The sequence below is a fragment of the Trachypithecus francoisi genome, unplaced genomic scaffold (assembly GCF_009764315.1).
Source record: "Trachypithecus francoisi isolate TF-2019V2 unplaced genomic scaffold, Tfra_2.0 Lachesis_group17, whole genome shotgun sequence".
Taxonomy (NCBI): Eukaryota; Metazoa; Chordata; class Mammalia; order Primates; family Cercopithecidae; genus Trachypithecus; species Trachypithecus francoisi.
Window position 1 is genome coordinate 107,413,243 of NW_022681462.1, and position 20,547 is coordinate 107,433,789.

General features: G+C 44.5%; 1 protein-coding gene across 2 annotated transcripts in view; it reads right to left on the reverse strand.

Annotated features, from left to right (window-relative positions):
* The window catches only part of SNTG2 (syntrophin gamma 2), a 353,789-nt gene that overhangs the window by 145,792 nt on the left and 187,450 nt on the right, over nucleotides 1-20,547 (reverse strand). For both annotated transcript variants that reach the window (XM_033176694.1, XM_033176695.1), the window contains 2 exons: nucleotides 16,221-16,308; nucleotides 9,942-10,033 (listed from right to left, as the gene is read on the reverse strand). In XM_033176694.1, the coding sequence (XP_033032585.1) occupies nucleotides 9,942-10,033; nucleotides 16,221-16,308 (180 nt within the window). The remainder of the gene's footprint in view (nucleotides 1-9,941; nucleotides 10,034-16,220; nucleotides 16,309-20,547) is intronic.

A 20,547-nucleotide genomic window follows, 5' to 3' on the forward strand; every position in this document is an offset into this window, starting at 1 on the left:
TTAGTTGCCTGAGTCTATTGTTTTCATTTCTATTTTTTGCTCACTCATCTATGTAGTATTTTCCTTATATGTTTGATAAAATGTGTTGATGTTCCCATATTTGGTTGAACTTAATTTATGGATAACTTTGGGGCTAAATTAAATGCGTTTTCAGTTACTTGTGCTGTGGGCTGGAATCAACTTAGCCATGTTCCTGAATTCCTGGATTAATGTAGAATTCTCCAATTCTGAACCCTTCTTTCTACTGCTGACCCAGGCTTAGTCTCCTAACCAACCACACCTAGCATTCCTACATATCTGCACTCATGCCTTCTTCAAAGCCCTACTATTCATCTGCTCTGGCTCTATTATTCACAATTTAATAACGAACAAGATATTCGAAAAATAGGTGGATTATTTAAAATAATACCCATCACCTCAACTTCTCTAACCATCGGTAACCTAGCACTTACAGGTATACCTTTTCTCACAGGCTTCTACTCCAAAGATCTTATTATCGAAACCGCAAACACGTCACATACCCAGGCTTAGTCTCCTAGTGGCTCAAGCCTGTAATCCCAGCACTTTGGGAGGCCGAGACGGGCGGATCATGAGGTCAGGAGATCGAGACCATCCTGGCTAACACGGTGAAACCCCGTCTCTACTAAAACCTACAAAAAACTAGCTGGGCGTGGTGGCGGGCGCCTGTAGTCCCAGCTACCCGGGAGGCTGAGGTGGGAGAATGGCGTGAACCCGGGAGGTGGAGCTTGCAGTGAGCTGAGATCCAGCCACAGCACTCCAGCCTGGGTGACAGAGCGAGACTCCATCTCAAAAAAAAAAAAAAAAAAAAAAAAAAAAAAGATTTAATGACTGCCTTTTTGGATTTCAGACTTGCATGGGGCCTGCGGCTCTTTCGTTTGGGCTGATTTCTCCCATTTAAAATGGGCGTATTTTACCCAATGCCTGTATCTCCATTGTACCTTGGAAGTAACTAACTTTTTTTTTTTTTAATTATTTTACAGGCTTATAAGTGGAAGGGACTTGCTTTGTCTTAGACGAGACTTTGAACAATGGACTTTTGAGTTAATGCTGAAATGAGTTAAAACTTGGGAGACTGTTGAGAAGGAATGATTGCATTCGGCAATGTGAGAAGGACATGAGACTTGGCAGGGGTCAAAGGTGGAATGATATATTTTGAATTTGTGTCTCTGTCCAAATCTCATGTTGAATTGTAATCCCCAATGTTGGAAGAAGGGACTGATGGGAGGTGAGTGAATCATGAGGGCAGATTTTCCCTTGCTATTCTTATAATAGTGAATGAGTTCTCACGAGATCTGGTTGTTTAAAACTATGTAGCACTTCCCGCTTCTTGTTCTTCCTCCTGCTCTGGCCATGTGAAGGCATGCCTGCTCCCGCTTCACTTTCCACCATGATTGTAAGTTTCCTGAGGCCTCCCCAGCAATATTTCCTGCACAGCCTATGGAAACATGAGCCAATTAAACCTCTCTTCTTTATGAATTTCCCAGTTTCGGGTATTTCTTTATAGCAGTGTGATAATGGGCTAAGACAGTAATCATAGTTATTTTATATTCAATGTCTGAAAATCTATGTTTTAGTTGCCTGAGTCTATTGTTTTCATTTCTATTTTTTGCTCACTCATCTATGTAGTATTTTCCCTTATATGTTTGATAAAATGTGTTGATGTTCCCATATTTGGTTGAACTTAATTTATGGATAACTTTGGGGCCTAAATTAAATGCGTTTTCAGTTACTTGTGCTGTGGGCTGGAATCAACTTAGCCATGTTCCTGAATTCCTGGATTAATGTAGAATTCTCCAATTCTGAACCCTTCTTTCTACTGCTGACCCAGGCTTAGTCTCCTAATGGACTGGGGGTCTATAGAAGTATTAGGACCCAGGGTGGCCCCCACAATCCTTGAGGGCTTGTCACTCAACACTCCACATTCAGTTCATCTCCATTCAACTCTCTGAAATTCTGCAAGCCAAGCAATAACTATTTTATATGTTTTGTAGGAAATAGGGTTTTGTCATGGGACAGCCCCTTCCTAACAGCTACTCTAAGACACTACCAGAAGTAGAAAGCACCTTTCCTTATATTTGTTTGAGAAAAAATGGATATACATGGAAAAACTCGTTTTTTAATCTAACTTCTTTCCTCTTTTGAATAACTATATGTTCTAGGTTTCCTTAATTTTTCCTTCAGCAAGAATAAATTCCTTTGGCATCTGAGCTTTTTGAAAAAGAAAGACTTCATGAACTGAGAGTGTGTAAATAGCTTCTGAAAATATTTTAAGTTGTTTTATATGTGTATACACACACATAAATATATACAATAAAAATAAAATGCCCCGATTGCATCATGAAGTTGCTAATTCCCATCAATTTTTTGAATTTGCTGTTGTGCCATTTTGTTGATGATGCTAAAGAAATACTATTCTCTCTCTGTCCAGCCTTACTGGTGAAGGTATATGGCACGACATGATGCGAGAATGTGAAACTGAAATTCTCACACTTCACCCTGCTGGTGGCCAGTTGGTACAACTTGTTTGAAAAACTGCCAAGCAGGATCTGCTAAAGGTAAGTACATACACGTATCATATCACCCTGCAACTGCACTCCTGAGTATACACCCAAATGAAAATGAGTACTACATCCCCTAAAAGACATGTGCACAAATGATCATAATGGTTTTATATGTAATAGGCCCCAATCAGAAAACTCCAATGCCTACCATCATTAGATTAGATGGAAACATGTTATGAGCATACAGTGGAACACTGGATAGCAATGAAAAATAAAAAAGTATATTGCTGCATAGAATGTCATAATATTGAGCAAACAAATGTCACAATATTGAGCAAACAAAGTCAAACACAAGAGTATGACTCTCATTCATGTGAAATTCAAACACACGCAAAATGAATCTATGGTTATAGAGGTCAAAACAGTGAGTAGGCTAGGTGCCATGGCACATGCCTGTAATTCCAGCACTTTAGGGGGCTAAGGAGGGAGGATTGCTTGAGCCCAGGAGTTCAAGACCAGCCTGGGCAACATGGTGAAACTCCATCTTTACAAAAAAGATACAAAAGTCATCTAGGCATGGTGGCACACATCTATTGTCCCAGCTACTGGGGAGGCTGAGTTGGGGGGATCACTTGAGACTGGGAAGTTGAGGCTGCAGTGAGCCCAGATCCCATCATTGCACTCCAGGCTGGGAAACAGTGGGAGAACCTGTCTCAAACAAGCAAACAAACAAAAATAGTGATTACTTTTGCAGGGAATACTTCTAGATTCTGGAGACATGCTGTATCTTGACAAAGATGCTGTGAAGTTTATTAAGTTGTCATTTCAGAGACACCTACTTCACTGCAGACACCTTGTACATCAATTAAATGTACAAGGTCGTTCGCTATCTCTGCCTGGGAGGCAATCTTTCCTCTCAGATTGCAGAGTCAATACTTTATTTATTTATTTTTATTATTATAGCTGCCTTTTCTTTTTTGTGACTACTAATTACAAGTTTCTCATCTGTTCTTTTATACCTTCCGTAATTTTTGTTTTCAGACTTTTTTCCTATACCCTTCTTGATTCAATCATTTAATTACAATGACCAGAGTCTTTTTGATTAGGTTTTTTTTTGAAATTTTTAAGTTAGAAAAGCAGGGATTTACTATCAGAAATATGTTGTTCTCTGTAACTCCTTATTCATTTTTGGTAAAGGTTTCTTACAAAGGAAAATTAGTGAGTCCCACGTTAGACTTGCACAGGCACAGCTAAAGCAGAAGCCATACGTGAGCATTTTAAATCCTCTCAAAGGATCTGGTTGGCAATCCAAGAACCCAGAACACTGAGTGAAAGCACCAACTCCCAAGGCGAGGAAAAGCATTTTTGCACATGCACGCCATCAGGGAGGCAGCCCTCTATGCACCCTTTGAAGGAAAGCTGCACACCAACCAATTAACAAGCCAGTCGGGACAGAATTTGCAGAAGATGGAAAGAAGCAGCGATGGATTCAGCAATGGGTGAGAGAGCAATGGACTCTGCACTTTCAAACCTAAACGCATGACATTAATGTGAGTCGGATTTTTCTTCATTATAAATGTTTAGTAAGGATTCTTGAGACAAAAATGGCATAGTATAAATCAGGAACTTAGAATCTTAGACTACGTGAGCCATACTCAGGTGCCGGGAGAGGATATGTGGCAACTAGAAACAAAAGCTCTCCGCAAGCTTCAACTTTTAGGAGGCAGAAGAGAAAGAAATGAGAAATGTGACTTCTGGGAAAGCAGGTAGTTAGTAATTTAGCTCCAAACAATAACATGGAAAAATTGTCAAATATATAAGGTAGCTCAGGGAATTACTTCAGCTGTCAGGACAGACAGAGAACGTTACACACCACCTATCCTGCCTCTAGAGGAAGAGGTTGCTAATGCAGCAGGGGTCAGAGGTTTCCAATTGTAAATGGAAACCATTCCTCTGGGTTTCTTCTGATTACAAGGCTGCTCTGAACATGACAAACTTTGCTTTTTGCTCCATCAGGCCTGGTCCTGGGAGGATGAAAGTGAAGCTGGTAAGTCTGAAAATGCAGCCATCAAAGCAGCTTAAATCCTTTGAGCCTGGAAAGTTTCCAACTCACCTCTGTCAAGAAACGAATTGTGCCATCTGTTTTATTCTCCAGTCCACAGACACTATCAATGCTAGTATTACCACTTTGCTATGTACTATAAAACATACTCTTGAGTGCAAAGAATAATCACAATGCTTTAAATCATCTCTACAAGAGAGGGCCCAATGGTCAACTAACTGCACAGAAAATTGGCTTTCAGATTACTAAAGTACCATCCAGAAAACCAATTAGAATGTCTCTAAAATTCTCACAGGATTTTGAGACTTTTAAAACATTTTCATCTATGTTTTTTTCCTTGATATTATACCAGGAGTGTTTATCATATAATCAAAAATTTTAATGAACAAAATAAGTGTTTATTTGTCCCAAATTCCAACAATATAGTAGTATGGTTAATATAAAAATTATCTCATATTTAACAACACATGCAATCACTGCTAATATTTTGTGACAAATTTACATAAATGAAATTATTTAAATGTTGTTTTCATTCAGCAGTGTGCCAATAACCTTTGATCACATCAGGAAGTACATGTCAACTTGAAGGGCTATGTGGGTATGCTTAGTTTCCTTTTCAAAAAAAATAAAATGAAATGAAAGTGCTGGTCTACTGGAAACAATTATCTCTTTTTTGTCAGGAAATATTGTATTTGTTTCTACACTTTTGAAGCATGTTTGCTGGGTATAGAATTTTAAACAGGAATTAATTTCTTTTTCATACTTTAAAGTTGTCATTTCATTTTCTCTAGCTTCTCTTGTTTTTGTTGAGAAAGAAGTTGTCAATTTTACTATTATTTTCTTTTTAACTTCTGGCTCCTTTTAAAGTTTTTTAAAAAAAATTTTTACGTTCCAGGGTACATGTGCAGGATGTGCACGTTTGTTACATTGGTAAACATGTGCCATGGTGGTTTGCTGCACCTATCAACCCATCTCCTAGGTATTAAGCCCATCACCCATTAGCTACTCTCTCTGGATGCTCTCCCTCCCGCCGTGGGCCCCCACCTCTTGCCGGGCACCAGTGTGTGTTGTTCCCCTCCCTGTGTCCATGTGTTCTCATAGTTCAGGTCCCACTTATAAGTGAGGACATGTGGCGTTTGCTTTTCGGTTCCTGCCTTGTTCTGATGAGGATAATGGCTTCAGCTCCATCCATGTCCCTGCAAAGGACATAGTCTTGTTCCTCTTTATGGCTGCATAGTATTCCATGGTGTATCTCTATGACATTTTCTTTATCCACTCTATCATTGATGGGCATTTGGGTTGATTCCATGTGTTTACAATTGTGATTAGTGTCACAATTAACATACACATGCATGTATTGTTGCAACAGAATAATTTACATTCCTTTCGGTATATACCCAGTAATGGGACGGCTGAGTCAAATGGTATTTCTGGTTCTAGACCTTTGCGGAATCACCACACCATCTTCCACAATGGTTGAATGAATTTACATTCCCGCCAACAGTGAAAAAGTGTTCCTATTTCTCTGCAACCTCGACATCATCTGACTTTTTAACGATCACCATCCTGACTGGCCTGAGATGGTATCTCATCGTGGTTTTGATTTGCATTTCTCTGAGGGTAAGTAATGATGAGCCTTTTTTCATCTGTTTTTTGGCCACATGAATGTCTTCTTTTGCGATGTATCTGTTCATGTCCTTTGCCCACATTTAATGTCTTCTTTTTCTTGTAAATTTATTTAAGTCCCTTGTAGATTCTGGATATTAGACCTTTGTCAGACAGATAGACTGCAAAAATTTTCTCCCACTTTGTAACTTGCCTTTTCAATCTGATGATAGTTGCTTTCGCTGTGCAGAAGCTCTTTAGTTTAATTAGATCCCATTTGCCAATTTTTAAGTTTTTCTTTAAAAAAACCAAACTTTGTTTTAGGCTCGGGGTGCATGAGCAGGTTTGTTCTATAGGTAAATTGGTGTAATGGGGGCTTGTTATACGGATTATTTCTTTACCCAGGTATTAATACTAACACCAGATAGTTATTTTTTCTGATCCTCTCCTTCCTCCCACCCTTCACCCTCAGGTAGGCCTCAATATTGAGTCTTGATAGCCTTCTAAAAAGAACATCTTAAAACTATTTTAAAACTCTGCAATTCAGATTCTCTGTAATGAGTTTAAATAACCTGATGATGCTTTATTCTGGAGCTGAGCTAACCATATGAATAACTACAAAGACTTTTAAGTTCAGCACTTTTCTCTTTCTCTTGTTGATAAGGAGGATGAGGATCTCTGAAGATGACATATTCTAAGCATTAGGCTAGTCACTTTACCCATGTCCCTTCCATAATTCCTCAATTACTCGTTGACACAAGGATCATATCCACCAAAGCCTGAAGAACCAGGAGAGTCGGGAGAACCGGGAGAACTGGAAGAACCAGGAAAACCAGGCAGCCTCCCTTCAACGTTGCTGTCATGTTACTTTTCCAAAGCGCTTACCAGAGCCGCACAGACTGTCTGACCTTTCCTGGAATGACACCGAATCATGCCTCATGCTCTGTGTCTCCTTCCAGGAAGAGTTTAGAGTCCACTCAAAAAGCTACAGCCACATAGTGGTAGAAAAACCCTGAGGACACTGCACAGAAAGGGTAGGAGGACAGTTTCTCCCTGCTGGACGGTGCTGGCTTGGGGGACGGGGTGTTGCAGACAAATGGAATTGTATAATCCTCTTGTAAAATTAATTTTAAAAAGACTCCATAGGAAAATATTAAAGAATATGGAAAGAGCCGGGCGCGGTGGCTCAAGCCTGTAATCCCAGCACTTTGGGAGGCCGAGACGGGCGGATCACGAGGTCAGGAGATCGAGACCATCCTGGCTAACACGGTGAAACCCCGTCTCTACTAAAAAATACAAAAAACTAGCCGGGCGAGGTAGCGGGCGCCTGTAGTCCCAGCTACTCAGGAGGCTGAGGCAGGAGAATGGTGTAAACCCGGGAGGCGGAGCTTCCAGTGAGCTGAGATACGGCCACTGCACTCCAGCCCGGGCGACAGAGCGAGACTCCGTCTCAAAAAAAAAAAAAAAAAAAAAGAATATGGAAAGAAATGGAGCAGTATTAATTCAAAGATAGCACAAATAAATATGCTTTCCATAAGCAGGAAAGGTGAGTCAGAAAGGTTTGATTCTTCCCAGTAAATCTGGTGATTACAGTCAAAATCCCAACACTGTTTTTTTTGTAGAATCGGATCAAGAGCTATTGCAATTCACTAGAAAAAACAAAGAAGGAGAGAGGATGGAAAAAATAGAGTGAGTTAGGAGGTGGCAAGAGGGCAAGGCCTACAGATGACACAAATTGATTATAAATACCTAGTAATTACATAGTGTGATATTGCCATTGATATTGACCATCAGAATACAACAGAGGTCTCAGCAGCACACGCCTGTGCTCATGGCACTGGTTACATGTGAGCTGTGGCATTGCAGATCACCCAGAAACAGTGTTGAGACAACTGGTTATCCACAGAAATGCACCTGGAACTCTACCTTGCACAGGTTTCACAAAAATAGATCTCATGGAATTTAGAGACCTAATGTGAAAAGCAAACATTAACAATATTTAGAGGAAAATATAAGGAAATATCTTTATGAACTTAGGATAAGAAAGATTTCTTGAACAAGATCCTAAAACCACAAAACCACAAAAGATAGCACAAACAAAATGAAAAAGACAAGTTATCAGCTGCAGGAAGAGATTTTTAACCCATTACCACCAAAATATTATTACCAAGTATATATTAAACATTTCAATGGATTTGTAAGAAAAAAGATCACCTTAACGGTAAATGTGCCAAAGAGATGAATAGCATTTCACAGAAGAGGAAAAGCCAAAGGAAAATACAAATAGGAAAAGTAAATAAAACTCATTAGTAATGATGGAAATGAAATAGAGTGCCAGAGAGAGAACAATTTTACAGCAACTGTACTTTGAATATTAAGTCAAAAATTACCTAGCACTGGAGAGGTTGTGGCTCAACTGGAATTCCCCAGAGCTGTGGGAATATAAACTGCACAGCCACTTTCGTAGAAAACTTGCTGTTATTTTGAAAATAGAACATCCTGGTATAATCTAGCACTCAGAAATTCTACCTTATAGAATAGCCAAGAGACATTTTTAAGTATCCTTATGGCTGTGGTGGTTTTAATGACGACAAACTAGGAAAACAAACAAACAAAAGCCAAGTGTCCATGGGCAACTGACAATGGATAAACTGTAGTGAAATATCATACACCAAAAAACCTCATAGGAACAAACAGTAAGTAAACATGCAAATCTCAGAAGACTATGGCAGAATAATATTTTATAAGCCTTGCAATAAAATGAAATTATATATTTACAGATAAAACTTTTTTTAATCAAGAGAATGACAAACACAAAATTCAGGATGTCTTATATCTCTGGGCAGGCCAGAAAATGGAGTATGGAAGAGTGCACAGATGAAAAGCTAGGGACAATACTCTAATTATTGATGAGAACTGCAATTTCATGGGCATTTGTTTTATTATTTTGCTTCATAACTGACACAGTCTAAATGCAATTTTTAATTATCAAGAGCTCAATTAATTGGTTAGAAATGGAATAGTCAGACATCTTAAACATAGATTGTACAAACATGAATATTTTTCTCTATGTTCTCCCTGTGTATGAAGTATCTGGTCATTTTGATGATGTGACTGGAATGATTTATAATCAAACATTTTTTCAAACTGCTTACAGGATTCTACATTTCTCGTGCACTAATGCCTCTGTGGATGATGAATTCCCCGTGGGGTGCAGCTCACAGGTCACCCTGCGGGAGTCAGAGTTCAGGCTTCTGAGGGAGGAGGGTGGGAGCCCTGTGCCCCAGGAAACTGCAGGTTCTCCTTTTGCTCGAGTCTGGTTTCCTTGGGAGGGTGGATATTTGGAATGTGATTAAAACTCACTGCATTATACAGTGTTTATACCTCCTTAGGTATTTTCTGTTAAGAAATTCATGGGAGTCTCACAGAAGTTTCCTAAAAATAACCTGAATCCTTCCTACAATCACAGTGATATGTAAGTCAGAGGCAGGACTCAAAGTATTCTTGCCTGTTCACTGAGATGCTGTGAATTATGAGCTTAAAATATCCTATAATGCAATCATGAGGTGTCCCACGTGGGAGTAAATGTCAACAGAACAGCACCTTGAATCTGTGTTCTAAGTATTTCCTCTCAAACCACCACAATTATCTTCACTGGGCAGCACAGTATCTTTTTAATTCTGTCTAGAGATTATGTCTGGGCTACTGACATTTCTGTTAAAATGAAATTTAATGAGAATCTAGATGCTTACTGTGTTACTGGAGTTTCCGTTCAGATGCAAACCGCTGTCAAAGAGGGGCGAGGAGGCCCCACTGCTGTGGTCGCTGGATGGCCCTGGGGACCCTGCAGCAAAACAAGAGAAGTTCCTTCTAATTGGTGCCTCAACAAAGCACACTGTGACTATGCAGTGACTTCAGTTCTACCTCTGCATGGGAAGTCACCAGCGCCAAAATGCCTGGTCACTCTCAGAGAAGCGGATGCCCAGTTACGGGCTGGGTCATCCCCAGTGGCCTCTCACCTTCCTGCCGTGATACGGTTTCCTCACCAAGATCTGACCTCGGATTGAGGGGAGGGACCACTGCCGGCTCCCGTGAGGGCTCCCCAGGGTGGAGGGACAGCATCGGGAAGGTGTGCCCCTGGCAGCCCAGGCCCTCCCTGTCAACACGCCCCCTGGAGTGGCCAGCACGAGGTGCCTTCCGTGATCTTGGTGTTCTCTTTTGAAGGGAGATGATCGTACCAGGCCACTCAAAAGGTTTTTTTTTCCAGAGACGATATTGAAAAGCTCACACTCAAAGCACTTAGCACATTACAGGTAAAACAGGTGCTCATAACATCACTTCCCTGGAAAGACAGGCTCGTACAACCAGAGCTTACACCTGCTAAACAGACGCAAGCCAGTTCACAGATCTTCACACTGCATGGATTACCCAGGGGACGCAGAGCGCTTTCATGCCATTTCCAAGGTCCTGGGAACAGCGCAGGGAGAAAGGCTATATTTGTTCCTTTATTGCCCTTCCCACCAACATCTTCAGGCTGGACTATAAGAGTGGGCTGCTCCATGTGGCTTAGTGTTTCAGCCCAGCATTTCTGTGGTATTGCCATGTAAAGACAGATCCGTGAACACAGTGGCCTGACCATGCTAGATTCCCAGCCAGCTGGAACAGAGGCCTCCCAACACGGAGAAAGGAGCCTTTGATGCATCCATGAGTGGAGACCAGGCCCTGGTGTTAGATCACCTGAGTGCCTGGAAAGAGGAAAGAAGTACTGAGAACAGCACTAGCAGGAGGACCTGCCACCAGCCAGCCATCAATCATCACAACCATGTGGTGCTGTTGCAGAAGGGAGGCTTGAACTGGCACACTGGCCTCTTGCAGGAAAGACCTCTGTGAAGCTGGAAAAAGCCTGGTGGACACAGCTCCGTGCATTTGTATTTGGGATGCCCTGTTGTGCCGTCTATTTCCTGGGATTAAAGTGAAGATCAATCGTCATCACATATGGAAAGTCATGATGTGACCACCAGCCTCACTTGGTGCAGACAGGAACGCGATATGGCTCGGAGGCTCAAGACCCTCTAACCTCCAATCTGCCTCTGCAAATGTGACGTGCAACGTTCAGTGAGTTAACGTGGCTCGCTGTTACCCTTTGTCCAGCTGTATGATATCTACAAAGACTCATATTTTCAGAAAATACTTCATACCATATTCCTTCGTGAAAATTAAGATATTGAGAAACTTGGAGAACTCTGGGTGAAATAAGAGCTGCTTAGCTTTGTTTAAAGGGTAGTTGTCAATTTTACTAGATGAGGAACTTTCCTTTTTCATTGGCCACTGTTTACTGTCTGGTGAAGACTCTGCTGTGGACCAGCCTTCTGCTCCATACAGCACCCAGGGCGTTTCATGGGGTTGTTGCTGAGACAGCGCCTGAATCTGCCCTTTGGCGTTCAGAAGCACATTTCACTGTTATTTATTTGAAACTCTTTCCCAATGCCTGTTATTTTATATCCGTAATCACCTTATCAGTAATTTGAGAGGAAAATCAAAAATTTTTAATGACTACAATCTTCTAAAATCCCAAAGTCCATGCTGTAGACAAAGGAGACACATGGCTAATAGCAGCAGATCCAAGTTACCATTGACTGAATGAGCAAACAGGTAAACAGTCAATAAATTTACATTTGACAGTCACACTTACACTCTAAATTTCTATGAATTTATTTATGATGAATGGGTATCTTGTCATCCATATCCCAGAACAGAGATGTGAATAGTTCTAATATCTTTCTTCTATCACAAAAAAAAGTCCATTATTTTTAAAAAACCCAATATCAGGAATTCTCAATAAAAATTGACTTGGTGTCAAAAATAAACAATCATATTAGAAAACATATAGTATATGATTAATGTTTATTAAAACACCTAATCTTAGAAAAAACTAACCCTAACCTCTCAAAACTGCTTCGGTTACCCTCAGGCAATGCTGGTTGGAATGTAAAATGGTGTGGCTGCTGTGGAAAATACTTTGGCAGCCACTCAAAAAGCTGAGCCTAGAATCACCAGAGGACTGAGCAATTCCAGTTGGCGGCATCCACTCGGTGGGAGGGAAAGCATCTCCGAAGAAAAACGCATTCACAGATGCTCATGGCGGTATAATTCACAATATCCCCCAAACAGAAGCAAGACAAACGCCCACCAGCTGATGAAAGGGTAGGTACATGGGTCCATATACACAGACAAATTCCCTATGAGAGATGCTGTTCAGCTGGAAGAAGGCAGCACCGATGCCGCGACATTGGGGGCTGACTTGGAAACTACACTGAGGGAGGACGCCAGACACAAAGGCTCCCCCGTGCGGGATCCATTCACAGAAAACGTCCAGAGCAGGCAAATCCACAGAGACAGGAAGGAGATTCCCGGCTGCCGCGGGCTGGGGTGGGGAGAATCGGGACTGACTGCTCATTGGGACAGCGTTTATTTTTGGGATGATGGAAATGTTTTGGAACTAGATACTGGCAATGCCTCTACAACACAGTGAAATACTTAAAATTGCTGACGTGTTACTTTAAAACGGTGAATTTTGTGTGTATGAATTGTATCTTTATAAAAAGACCAAGAGCCTGACTTGTGAAAAATAAAAGCCTACTTTGACTCAGTCTCAAACGGCTATTTATTTTCTCTTTGATAAACGTTTTAGAATGTGGAAGCTGGACATTTTCCGCACAGATCTGCTGTGATACTCCCTTTCCCCACTTGCTGGGGCTGCTCTGCAGTCAGAAAGTGAACCCTGCTCGGGCACTGCAATTTTACCTTCACGGTGGGAATTCAGCAGGGGACCTTTCACCTGAATTTATGGAGAGATTACGGCTGGCTGCCGTGCTTACATTGTTATGGATACTAAGATGTTAGCTTTTTTTATTGTAAAGAATGAAATAAAAAGGAGAACAGACACTTACTGAATTAACGGGGACGCAGCACCCCGGCCTCCGTGATCTGCGCCCCAGGCTGCCCTTTCCTGCATGTGCCCGGTGACCTGTGGGGTGGTCGGTGCAGCTGGGCCCGGCCAGGCAGAGCAGTTAGAGTCAGCACAGCCCTGCTCAGGACACGGGCAGCAACGCTCACAGAAGTCACCGGGTCACCGGCAACTGGCCCTGGAGCCTGCGGGTTTCAGCGGAGCCCACGGACAGAAGTCAGGATGTGAATCTCGACAGAGGCACCAGAATTGCAAGAGCTGCCCATCCTCAGAGTGAAATAAAGGCTCCGTGCTATCTCTAGGCAGGGGCGCACGGTGCAAACCTCCGCCTGGGGCACTTCCTCTGTGATCTGCTGTTGCAGTGTTGCTGCTGCTGTTGCTTAAATTCTGCTGTTTCAACAGCAGCCGGGGAAGCTGGCTCAGACGCAGCACCCATCTCACTCTGCCTGTGAAGTCACCTTGCCCAAGAGAGAAGTCAGGAACGGCCCCAGGGTGAGCGTCCTCCGGCTCCCACTCCCACTTCGCAACACCAGAAAGCACCCCCTGCTTTCCGTCTGTCTCCTCCTTTATCTGTGCCACCTCCGCCTGTCCAAGTCACTATCTTCTTTTTTTTTCTTTCTGGCAAAAATCTATGAAATGTCTTAGTTTCTTCCTTGGTGAGCCTGTATGGTCACAGCTGCTGCAGAATCCTCAAACACTCAGGCTGCCCCTCGCAAGTGAGTCCTCCTCCCCTATCTGAGCTCACTGCTGGGTCTCGTGATGTGTCTCTGACACCTGAGTGTGTGTGTCTGACACCTGAGTCTCCCTGCTGGCTCCAAGAACTTCTGTGCAGCTCTCATCGCGTCCACCCCCTTCCTGATTCACAGCAGCGTTTCTCAAAACTCCAGGGGGTGCACTGTGCCTCGTGTGACATTTTGCTCCCTCGAACTTTTGCCCGATTGCTAACATGTTCTGCCTCTACCGCCCTGGGAATATTCGCCTTTCTCACGCACAGCCTCTCAGCACCCCTTACTCTTTTCCTCAAGAACCCTCCAGGTCCTCATCCATGCTCCCGTGGCTCCGTCTAGCAGAGGGAGTGGTCTCTGAGGATGGCAGGGCATGCAGTGAATCTTACTGATCCATGTTTAGTACAACGGCAGCAAGATCGATTTTCCTAAGATTGTGAATAGCATAGTTATTCTGCTGTGATCGATGGGAAAAATGGAGTTGCTGAAAGTGATGTGTTCCTGGTTGCTCAGGAAGATGAAAGCAGAAGTCACACTATGAGTCTAATGATGCTTTTGATCAAATGCTGACACAGGAAAAGTTCACTTGTCCCCCTTGCAGGGCTTGTGATGGCAGAATGCTCGCCTCTTCCATGCCCTGCTGCTCACACCTGTGGCGGGGGTGCCATAGAGACGGGCAGGCTTTGGGGCTCTGACCCCACGGCAGCATGTAGGGGTGGATGTTTCCAGTTCCTGAAGCCCCACTGGGAGTGTGTGTTCCAGGGTGTTCTTTTAGTTCTGCCGTCTGCAGGTGGCTTCCAGGCTTCACTTCTGCTGTCTGCAGGCGGCTTCCAGGCTTTAATTCTGCCATCTGTAGGCGGCTTGTGTTAATCAGCTCAATTAGACCCTCTGCCTTATCACGAGGGCAGAGGGCTTTCTGTATCCCGGGGTTCCTGCCTTAGCGTACCTGAAGAACTGGATCCCACATGGGCTTGGAGGGTTGGCACAAGGTTTGATGGAGTGGTGGCAGCTCTCAGAAAATGGATGGAGAGCCAGAAAGGGCATGGAGTGGCAAGGTAGTTTTCTCCTGGAGTCTCTTCCAACCACCCCAGCCAAACTCCACATCATTCTGCCAGTCGATAGCCTGCCAGTGTCTGCTGGTGCCTGTCAGCATGCTCTTCCACTCCTCTGTTCTTCTCAACATCCAGCCACTTGTGTCTCTGCCCACTGGGGTCTTGAGGTTGTTCTAGGCACAGGATGGGGCGTGGTGGGCCAGGGTGGTATTGGAAAATGCAACATTTGGGTGCAAGAACAGGAGTGCCTGTCCTCACTTAGGTCCACGGGCACAGGCCAGGGGGTAGAGCCCTGGACAGGGACCCGCCCTTCTCCTCCCAGCACTTCCCTGCCCCCATCCTGTATCAGCGAAGAACCCAATGTATGATCAGAATTCAACAACTCACGTGCCTGAGAGCTGCAGCCGTGCCACTCGGGGCAGGAGAGAAAGGAAGGCACTGGCAAAGGGGACATCAATGGAAGAGAGAGAGAAAGTACAACAGCCAACACGACCCCCAGGGAGGGAAGCCGTTCCTTCCCATGAGCCAGTGGCAGGGAGGACAGGCCGCCAGCCCCCATGAGAAGGAACCCGACTGTCAGCTTGGCGGGAGGTCCTCATTCCATGTCGGATGCCATGGGGTTTTAGCCACCAGCAGATGTTGACTTCAAGGGAGCCTGGGCCTTGCCTTCAAGGCCTTTCCTGATTACCCACAAAGAGAGGGCAGCGATGCCCTCTGCTAAATCAAAGGAACAGTGGTGACTCTAACCTTTATAAAGCCATGACAGATGAATGACATTAGAAAAAGTTACAACTATCTTCACTAAAACATTTTTCTAGATTTGGGGTTCATCACTTTCATATTGGGTCACAATTCAAGTATAATAGAGGATTACAAACTTTGTGCCAAAATATGTCAGGGACTTCATAGCATCAATTTACCATTATTTTCAATTTTTGCACTGAAAATTTCTCAGGTCAACATAGGTATTTCAAATGTAAACTTTGCTTGTATGTTAACATATAGATAAATACAATCATGGTGACTTTGCATGAAGGAAGAACCATGTAGTTAAGTGATGAGAAGCATGGTCTGATAACCCTTCCTTTAAAAAAGCCCATGGATGTGTTAAAACATACAATGTCATGGGAATACGTAACGCCATGGTGCCTGCCTATACTTTTCTTCTCTCTGAATGTACGCTCAGGAAATGATTAATATCCTAGTCCATGCGGTAGCATTTGGATAAATAATGTGGCAAAAAAGGAATTTCTCCAGCACCCTGGAATTTCTCCTCTTCCCACTTACCTAACGGGAGCTTCAGAAATGCCGGCGCTTCCCTGAGATACTCAACGGTGATGGTAACTTCATCGCCAGCATTTCTCAGAAGATGCACCTGTCAATATGACAAAAATAGCTACTTTACCACCACAAAAGAACCAGACACAGAATTGAAAAATAAAATCTCTCTGCCTCTCCTGTTTCCCAAGAATTCAAAGTTCATAGCTACCTCTGAAACACGGAAAACTTTGTGGGCTTCAGCTGGAGTAAAGAAACAGTGGTTATCACCTCCGAGGCCACCTGCCTCCCACATTCTATCTGTGTAAACAAGTGCATGAGTAAGCAGGAGCCTGCCCATATCATCCACAACACCAGGCTCTCTGCATCCCTATGAACGCAATCTACCAGAAAATAATACCCTTGGAGAAATCAGTGTGTTACTACAAACACCCAGTGTTCAGTCACTGGCAAAACATGGATGAATTGTGGCACAACAAACCACAAATATGAATTTGAAGATTTAAATGATGCTTTAGTTCTCAGGAAATTAGTGGCTATCATTTCAAAAGGATGGAACTTAGTTCTGTGCTGAAACTTCAAATTATACTGTTTTAGTCACCTCACATACAATCCCGTATGTTTCAACACAGCATCTAAAATCAGCTTTTTGTGCACAATGTATTTGCCATTGTTTAAATCTGACTGAGACACTAAAAGTCTAGATGCTACAAAGCTGTGTGTGTCAGAATTCACTGCACCTGCACCTGTGTCTTCCCATAATGCATAACCCTGCTCTGCCGTGTCCTCTTCCTCTGAGGCCAGGCATAGCCCACCCCGCCCTCTCCTCTACACAGGGCCTGCCAACAGTTTGAGCAGGTTCCTAACACACTTCATCCTCCTAGGCCAGGCGTATCCCACCTCACCCTTTCCCCTACATGGAGACTGTCCACACTCTGAGCAGGTTCCTGCCCTACTTCATCCTCCTAGGGCAGGCGTAGCCCACCCCGTCCTCTCCTCTACACAGAGCCTGCCAACAATTTGGGCAGGTTCCTACCTCACTTCATCCTCCTGGGCCAGGCGTAACCCACCTTGCTCTCTCCTCTACATAAAGCCTACCCACAGTTTGGGCAGGTTCCTGCCCTACTTCATTGCTCCCTCTGACCTTTCCTCCTCATTTCTTCAGTCACTTTCTATGCCCGTCATTGCCTACCTGGAGGACTACAGTTCTGCACAGCTCCCTAAGACCCTTGGTGTAGCTTGGGTAGGTTTTGAAGACTGGATTTAGAAAGTTTGAAAGTTCCCATGGCCTGAGATCCAACATAAATGCCTTCCTATTTCACCCAAGGACATTTCCATCCGGCATGGCCGGTCTACCTCTATCACTGGTGCTCCCTCCTGGCCCTCTGAGCCACCCCACCCCAGCCACGCCTGTGGACAACCTTACATATGTCGGTGCTTTCACATAGATCTTGACCTCATAGGACAGCCTCATCCCTTTTACCTCATGAAATCCCACTAAAAACTCCAGACTGGAAACAGCAGAACTGCGGCAACGCTCCCCTAATGCCACTGAGCATTTTCAACATCCTTTCTTCTCCCTCCCCTCGTCCACTTCCATGTGGCTGGTGACCCTGTGCTGATGGCCTCCAGGTCGCAGGTGCTGTTGGCAGGCTTCATACGCCGCCCACTGTCTGTTGGGAGGCCTCACACGCCCACTTCCTGTTGGGAGACCTCACACGCCCACCTCCTGTTGGGAGGCTTCACACGCCCACTTCCTGTTGGGAGGCTTCACAGGTCTGCTTCCTATTAGGATGCTTCACACACTTATTTCCTGTTGGGAAGCTTCACAGGCCTGCCTCCTGTTGGGATGCTTCCCACACCCACTTCCTGTTGGGTCCCTCACAAGCCCACTTCTAGTTGGGAAGCTTCACATGCCCACTTCCTGTGATCCTGCATCACCGCCTTCCTGTCATGCTCCACAGGCTGGGCCCCCCATAGGGCTAAGTCAGTTATCTCCTGCCAGCTGTCTCCAAGGTGTCTTTCCTCCCCTGCTCTTCAGTACAGGTGCACCCTTGTGAGACGCCTGTCTCCAACGTCCACACCCTGTCTTCATACAGGTTGCTGCAGTGCAAAGTGACTGTGAAATAGAAGCCCTCCTCTGACCAAGCAGATCTGTCTGACCCTATCCTCCCTCCTGCACAAGATCCTGGAGAAAACCACCAAATCTGAATTTTCTTCTCCTCTTTGGTGAAAAGAAGTAGAACCGAGGCTCTCCTTTGACGAACGGGGTTCATGATGGCGACGACACCCTTCCTTTCTACATGGAAGGGCTGGAATCTCGCAAGGCCCTGAAAGCCCTCATCCCTGGAGGTGCAGAGTGTGCAGTGTGGGAGGGGAGATCACACAGACCTCCGCTGTCCACTGTCCAGCCACTTCCTAGCAAGTGATGGCCACTGTAATACCGTAGTTGTCTCGGGAGCTCAGTGCAGTGTAATTTTAAAAGAGCAAAATGTCACCAGGACAAGAACAGTTTGAGATTCATAAAACTCACCGTGCCCCATCCTTAAACAGGCTGCCCTCCTCCCAAAGAACCAGGCCACGCATAGCTCCCCTATGTGAGTCTGTCCCCCAGCCAGTGTGCCTGAAGTCCTTGTTGGAAATCATCGAGGTGTGTGTAGACACCTCCCTGCCCACCTCCATACCTGAGGTAAGTGAGTCTATTCAGTGACTTTCACCAGTTTTTCTGGAGAATGACTGTGGACTGAAGCAGGAAAATCTGCCATCCCTTGCTTACAGGAATCTGCACTTATCACAATGGACAATTTTGTCAGAAGTAACAGAACCAATCAATAGAGAGAGGCAGAGTAGCCTGAAAACGTTGAGCACTTTTAATTAAAGATTGGACTTAGCTTCAATTTATTATTAATTTTTAATCCCAAATGTTTACCTTGCCTTGATCTTTTGGGACTTTAAAATACCCAAACAAGACAAAGGCATTCAATTTGTTATCAGTCTTATCTTTTATTTAGTTTGAAGCATATTTGTGGTGTATGAACAAAATAATTGAATGTTGACCATTGATGCTACTAAATTCAACCAATGCCTTCAAAGATTTCTCCCTCCTGGAATCATGGCCCTAAGCCTGATGGCACGGGGAGAGACCCTGGCCCACACCTGCCCAGAGGGCAGCCTCCTTCTGCCCACAGCAGCAGTCACTGCTTTTTGCAGCAAATTAACACCAGTAGCCATGGCCTGGAGGATTTCCCCTTTTCTGTCTCTCTTTCTCTTTCTCTCTCTTTCAACACAGCATCTAAAATCAGCTTTTTGTGCACAATGTATCTGCCATTGTTTAAATTTGATTGACACACTAAAAGTCTAGATGCTCTCCCTTTTTTTTTTGACTGGGTCTTGCCCTGTCACTCAAGCTGGAAGGCAGTGGTGCAGTCATAGCTCACTGCAGCCTCGACCTTCTGGACTCAGGTGATCCTCCCACCTTGGCCCCGTAGTGCTAGGATTACAAGTGTGAGCCATCATGCCTGGCCTCTCCCCACCTCCACCCGCAGCCCCCATTCCAGTGCACACCTGTTCCGTGCTGACAAAGTCAGGGTAGGAGGATGCGTTCCAACCTCCAATTCACCAGCATGTCAAGTTCTGACAGGTAACCAAGTCCATTTCTTCCTTAGAAAGGAGTCAGCTATGAAAGGAAATCTCCCCACACTTGTAAAATGACTCTGAAGCCATTGGATTCCCTGCGGTGTTTGAGTCAGCTCAGCCATGCCTGGTGGCTTCCCAGGAGCAGAGGTTCCTTCCTCGGAATTCCAGAGGCTCAGAGTCCATGATCAGGTGCCAGCATGTGGTTCCCGGTGAGGGCCTGGCCTCAGAGGTTCCTTCCTCGGAATTCCGGGGGCTCGGAGTCCGTGATCAGGGGCCAGCATGCGGTTCCTGGTGAGGGCCTGGCCCTCTGGCTGTGTCCTTGTGTGGTGGAGAAGGGAAGTGCGCTCCAGAAGGCCTCTTCTTACAGGGCACTGATCCCGTCACCAGGATGCCATCTTCATCACCTTGTCTCACCCTAGTCATTTCCAAAGGCCCTGTCTCTGTCTCCTGACACCCTCATTTAGGGGTTAGGGCTTCGACGTGTGAATCTGGGGGGACACAAAGTCCAGTCCAAAACAGGGGCTGGTGAGTAGCCCAGGACACAAAGTTGGTGACATCAGTGCAGTTCCTCTGTGGAGTCGCAAACTCGACCTGTTGATGGAGGCTTCCAGGGGAGCAGAGAAGAGCACGCCACACGGTTCTACACACAGCAGCCTCGGGTTAACGCAGTTTGAGTTTTAATTAGAAATATAACACATTT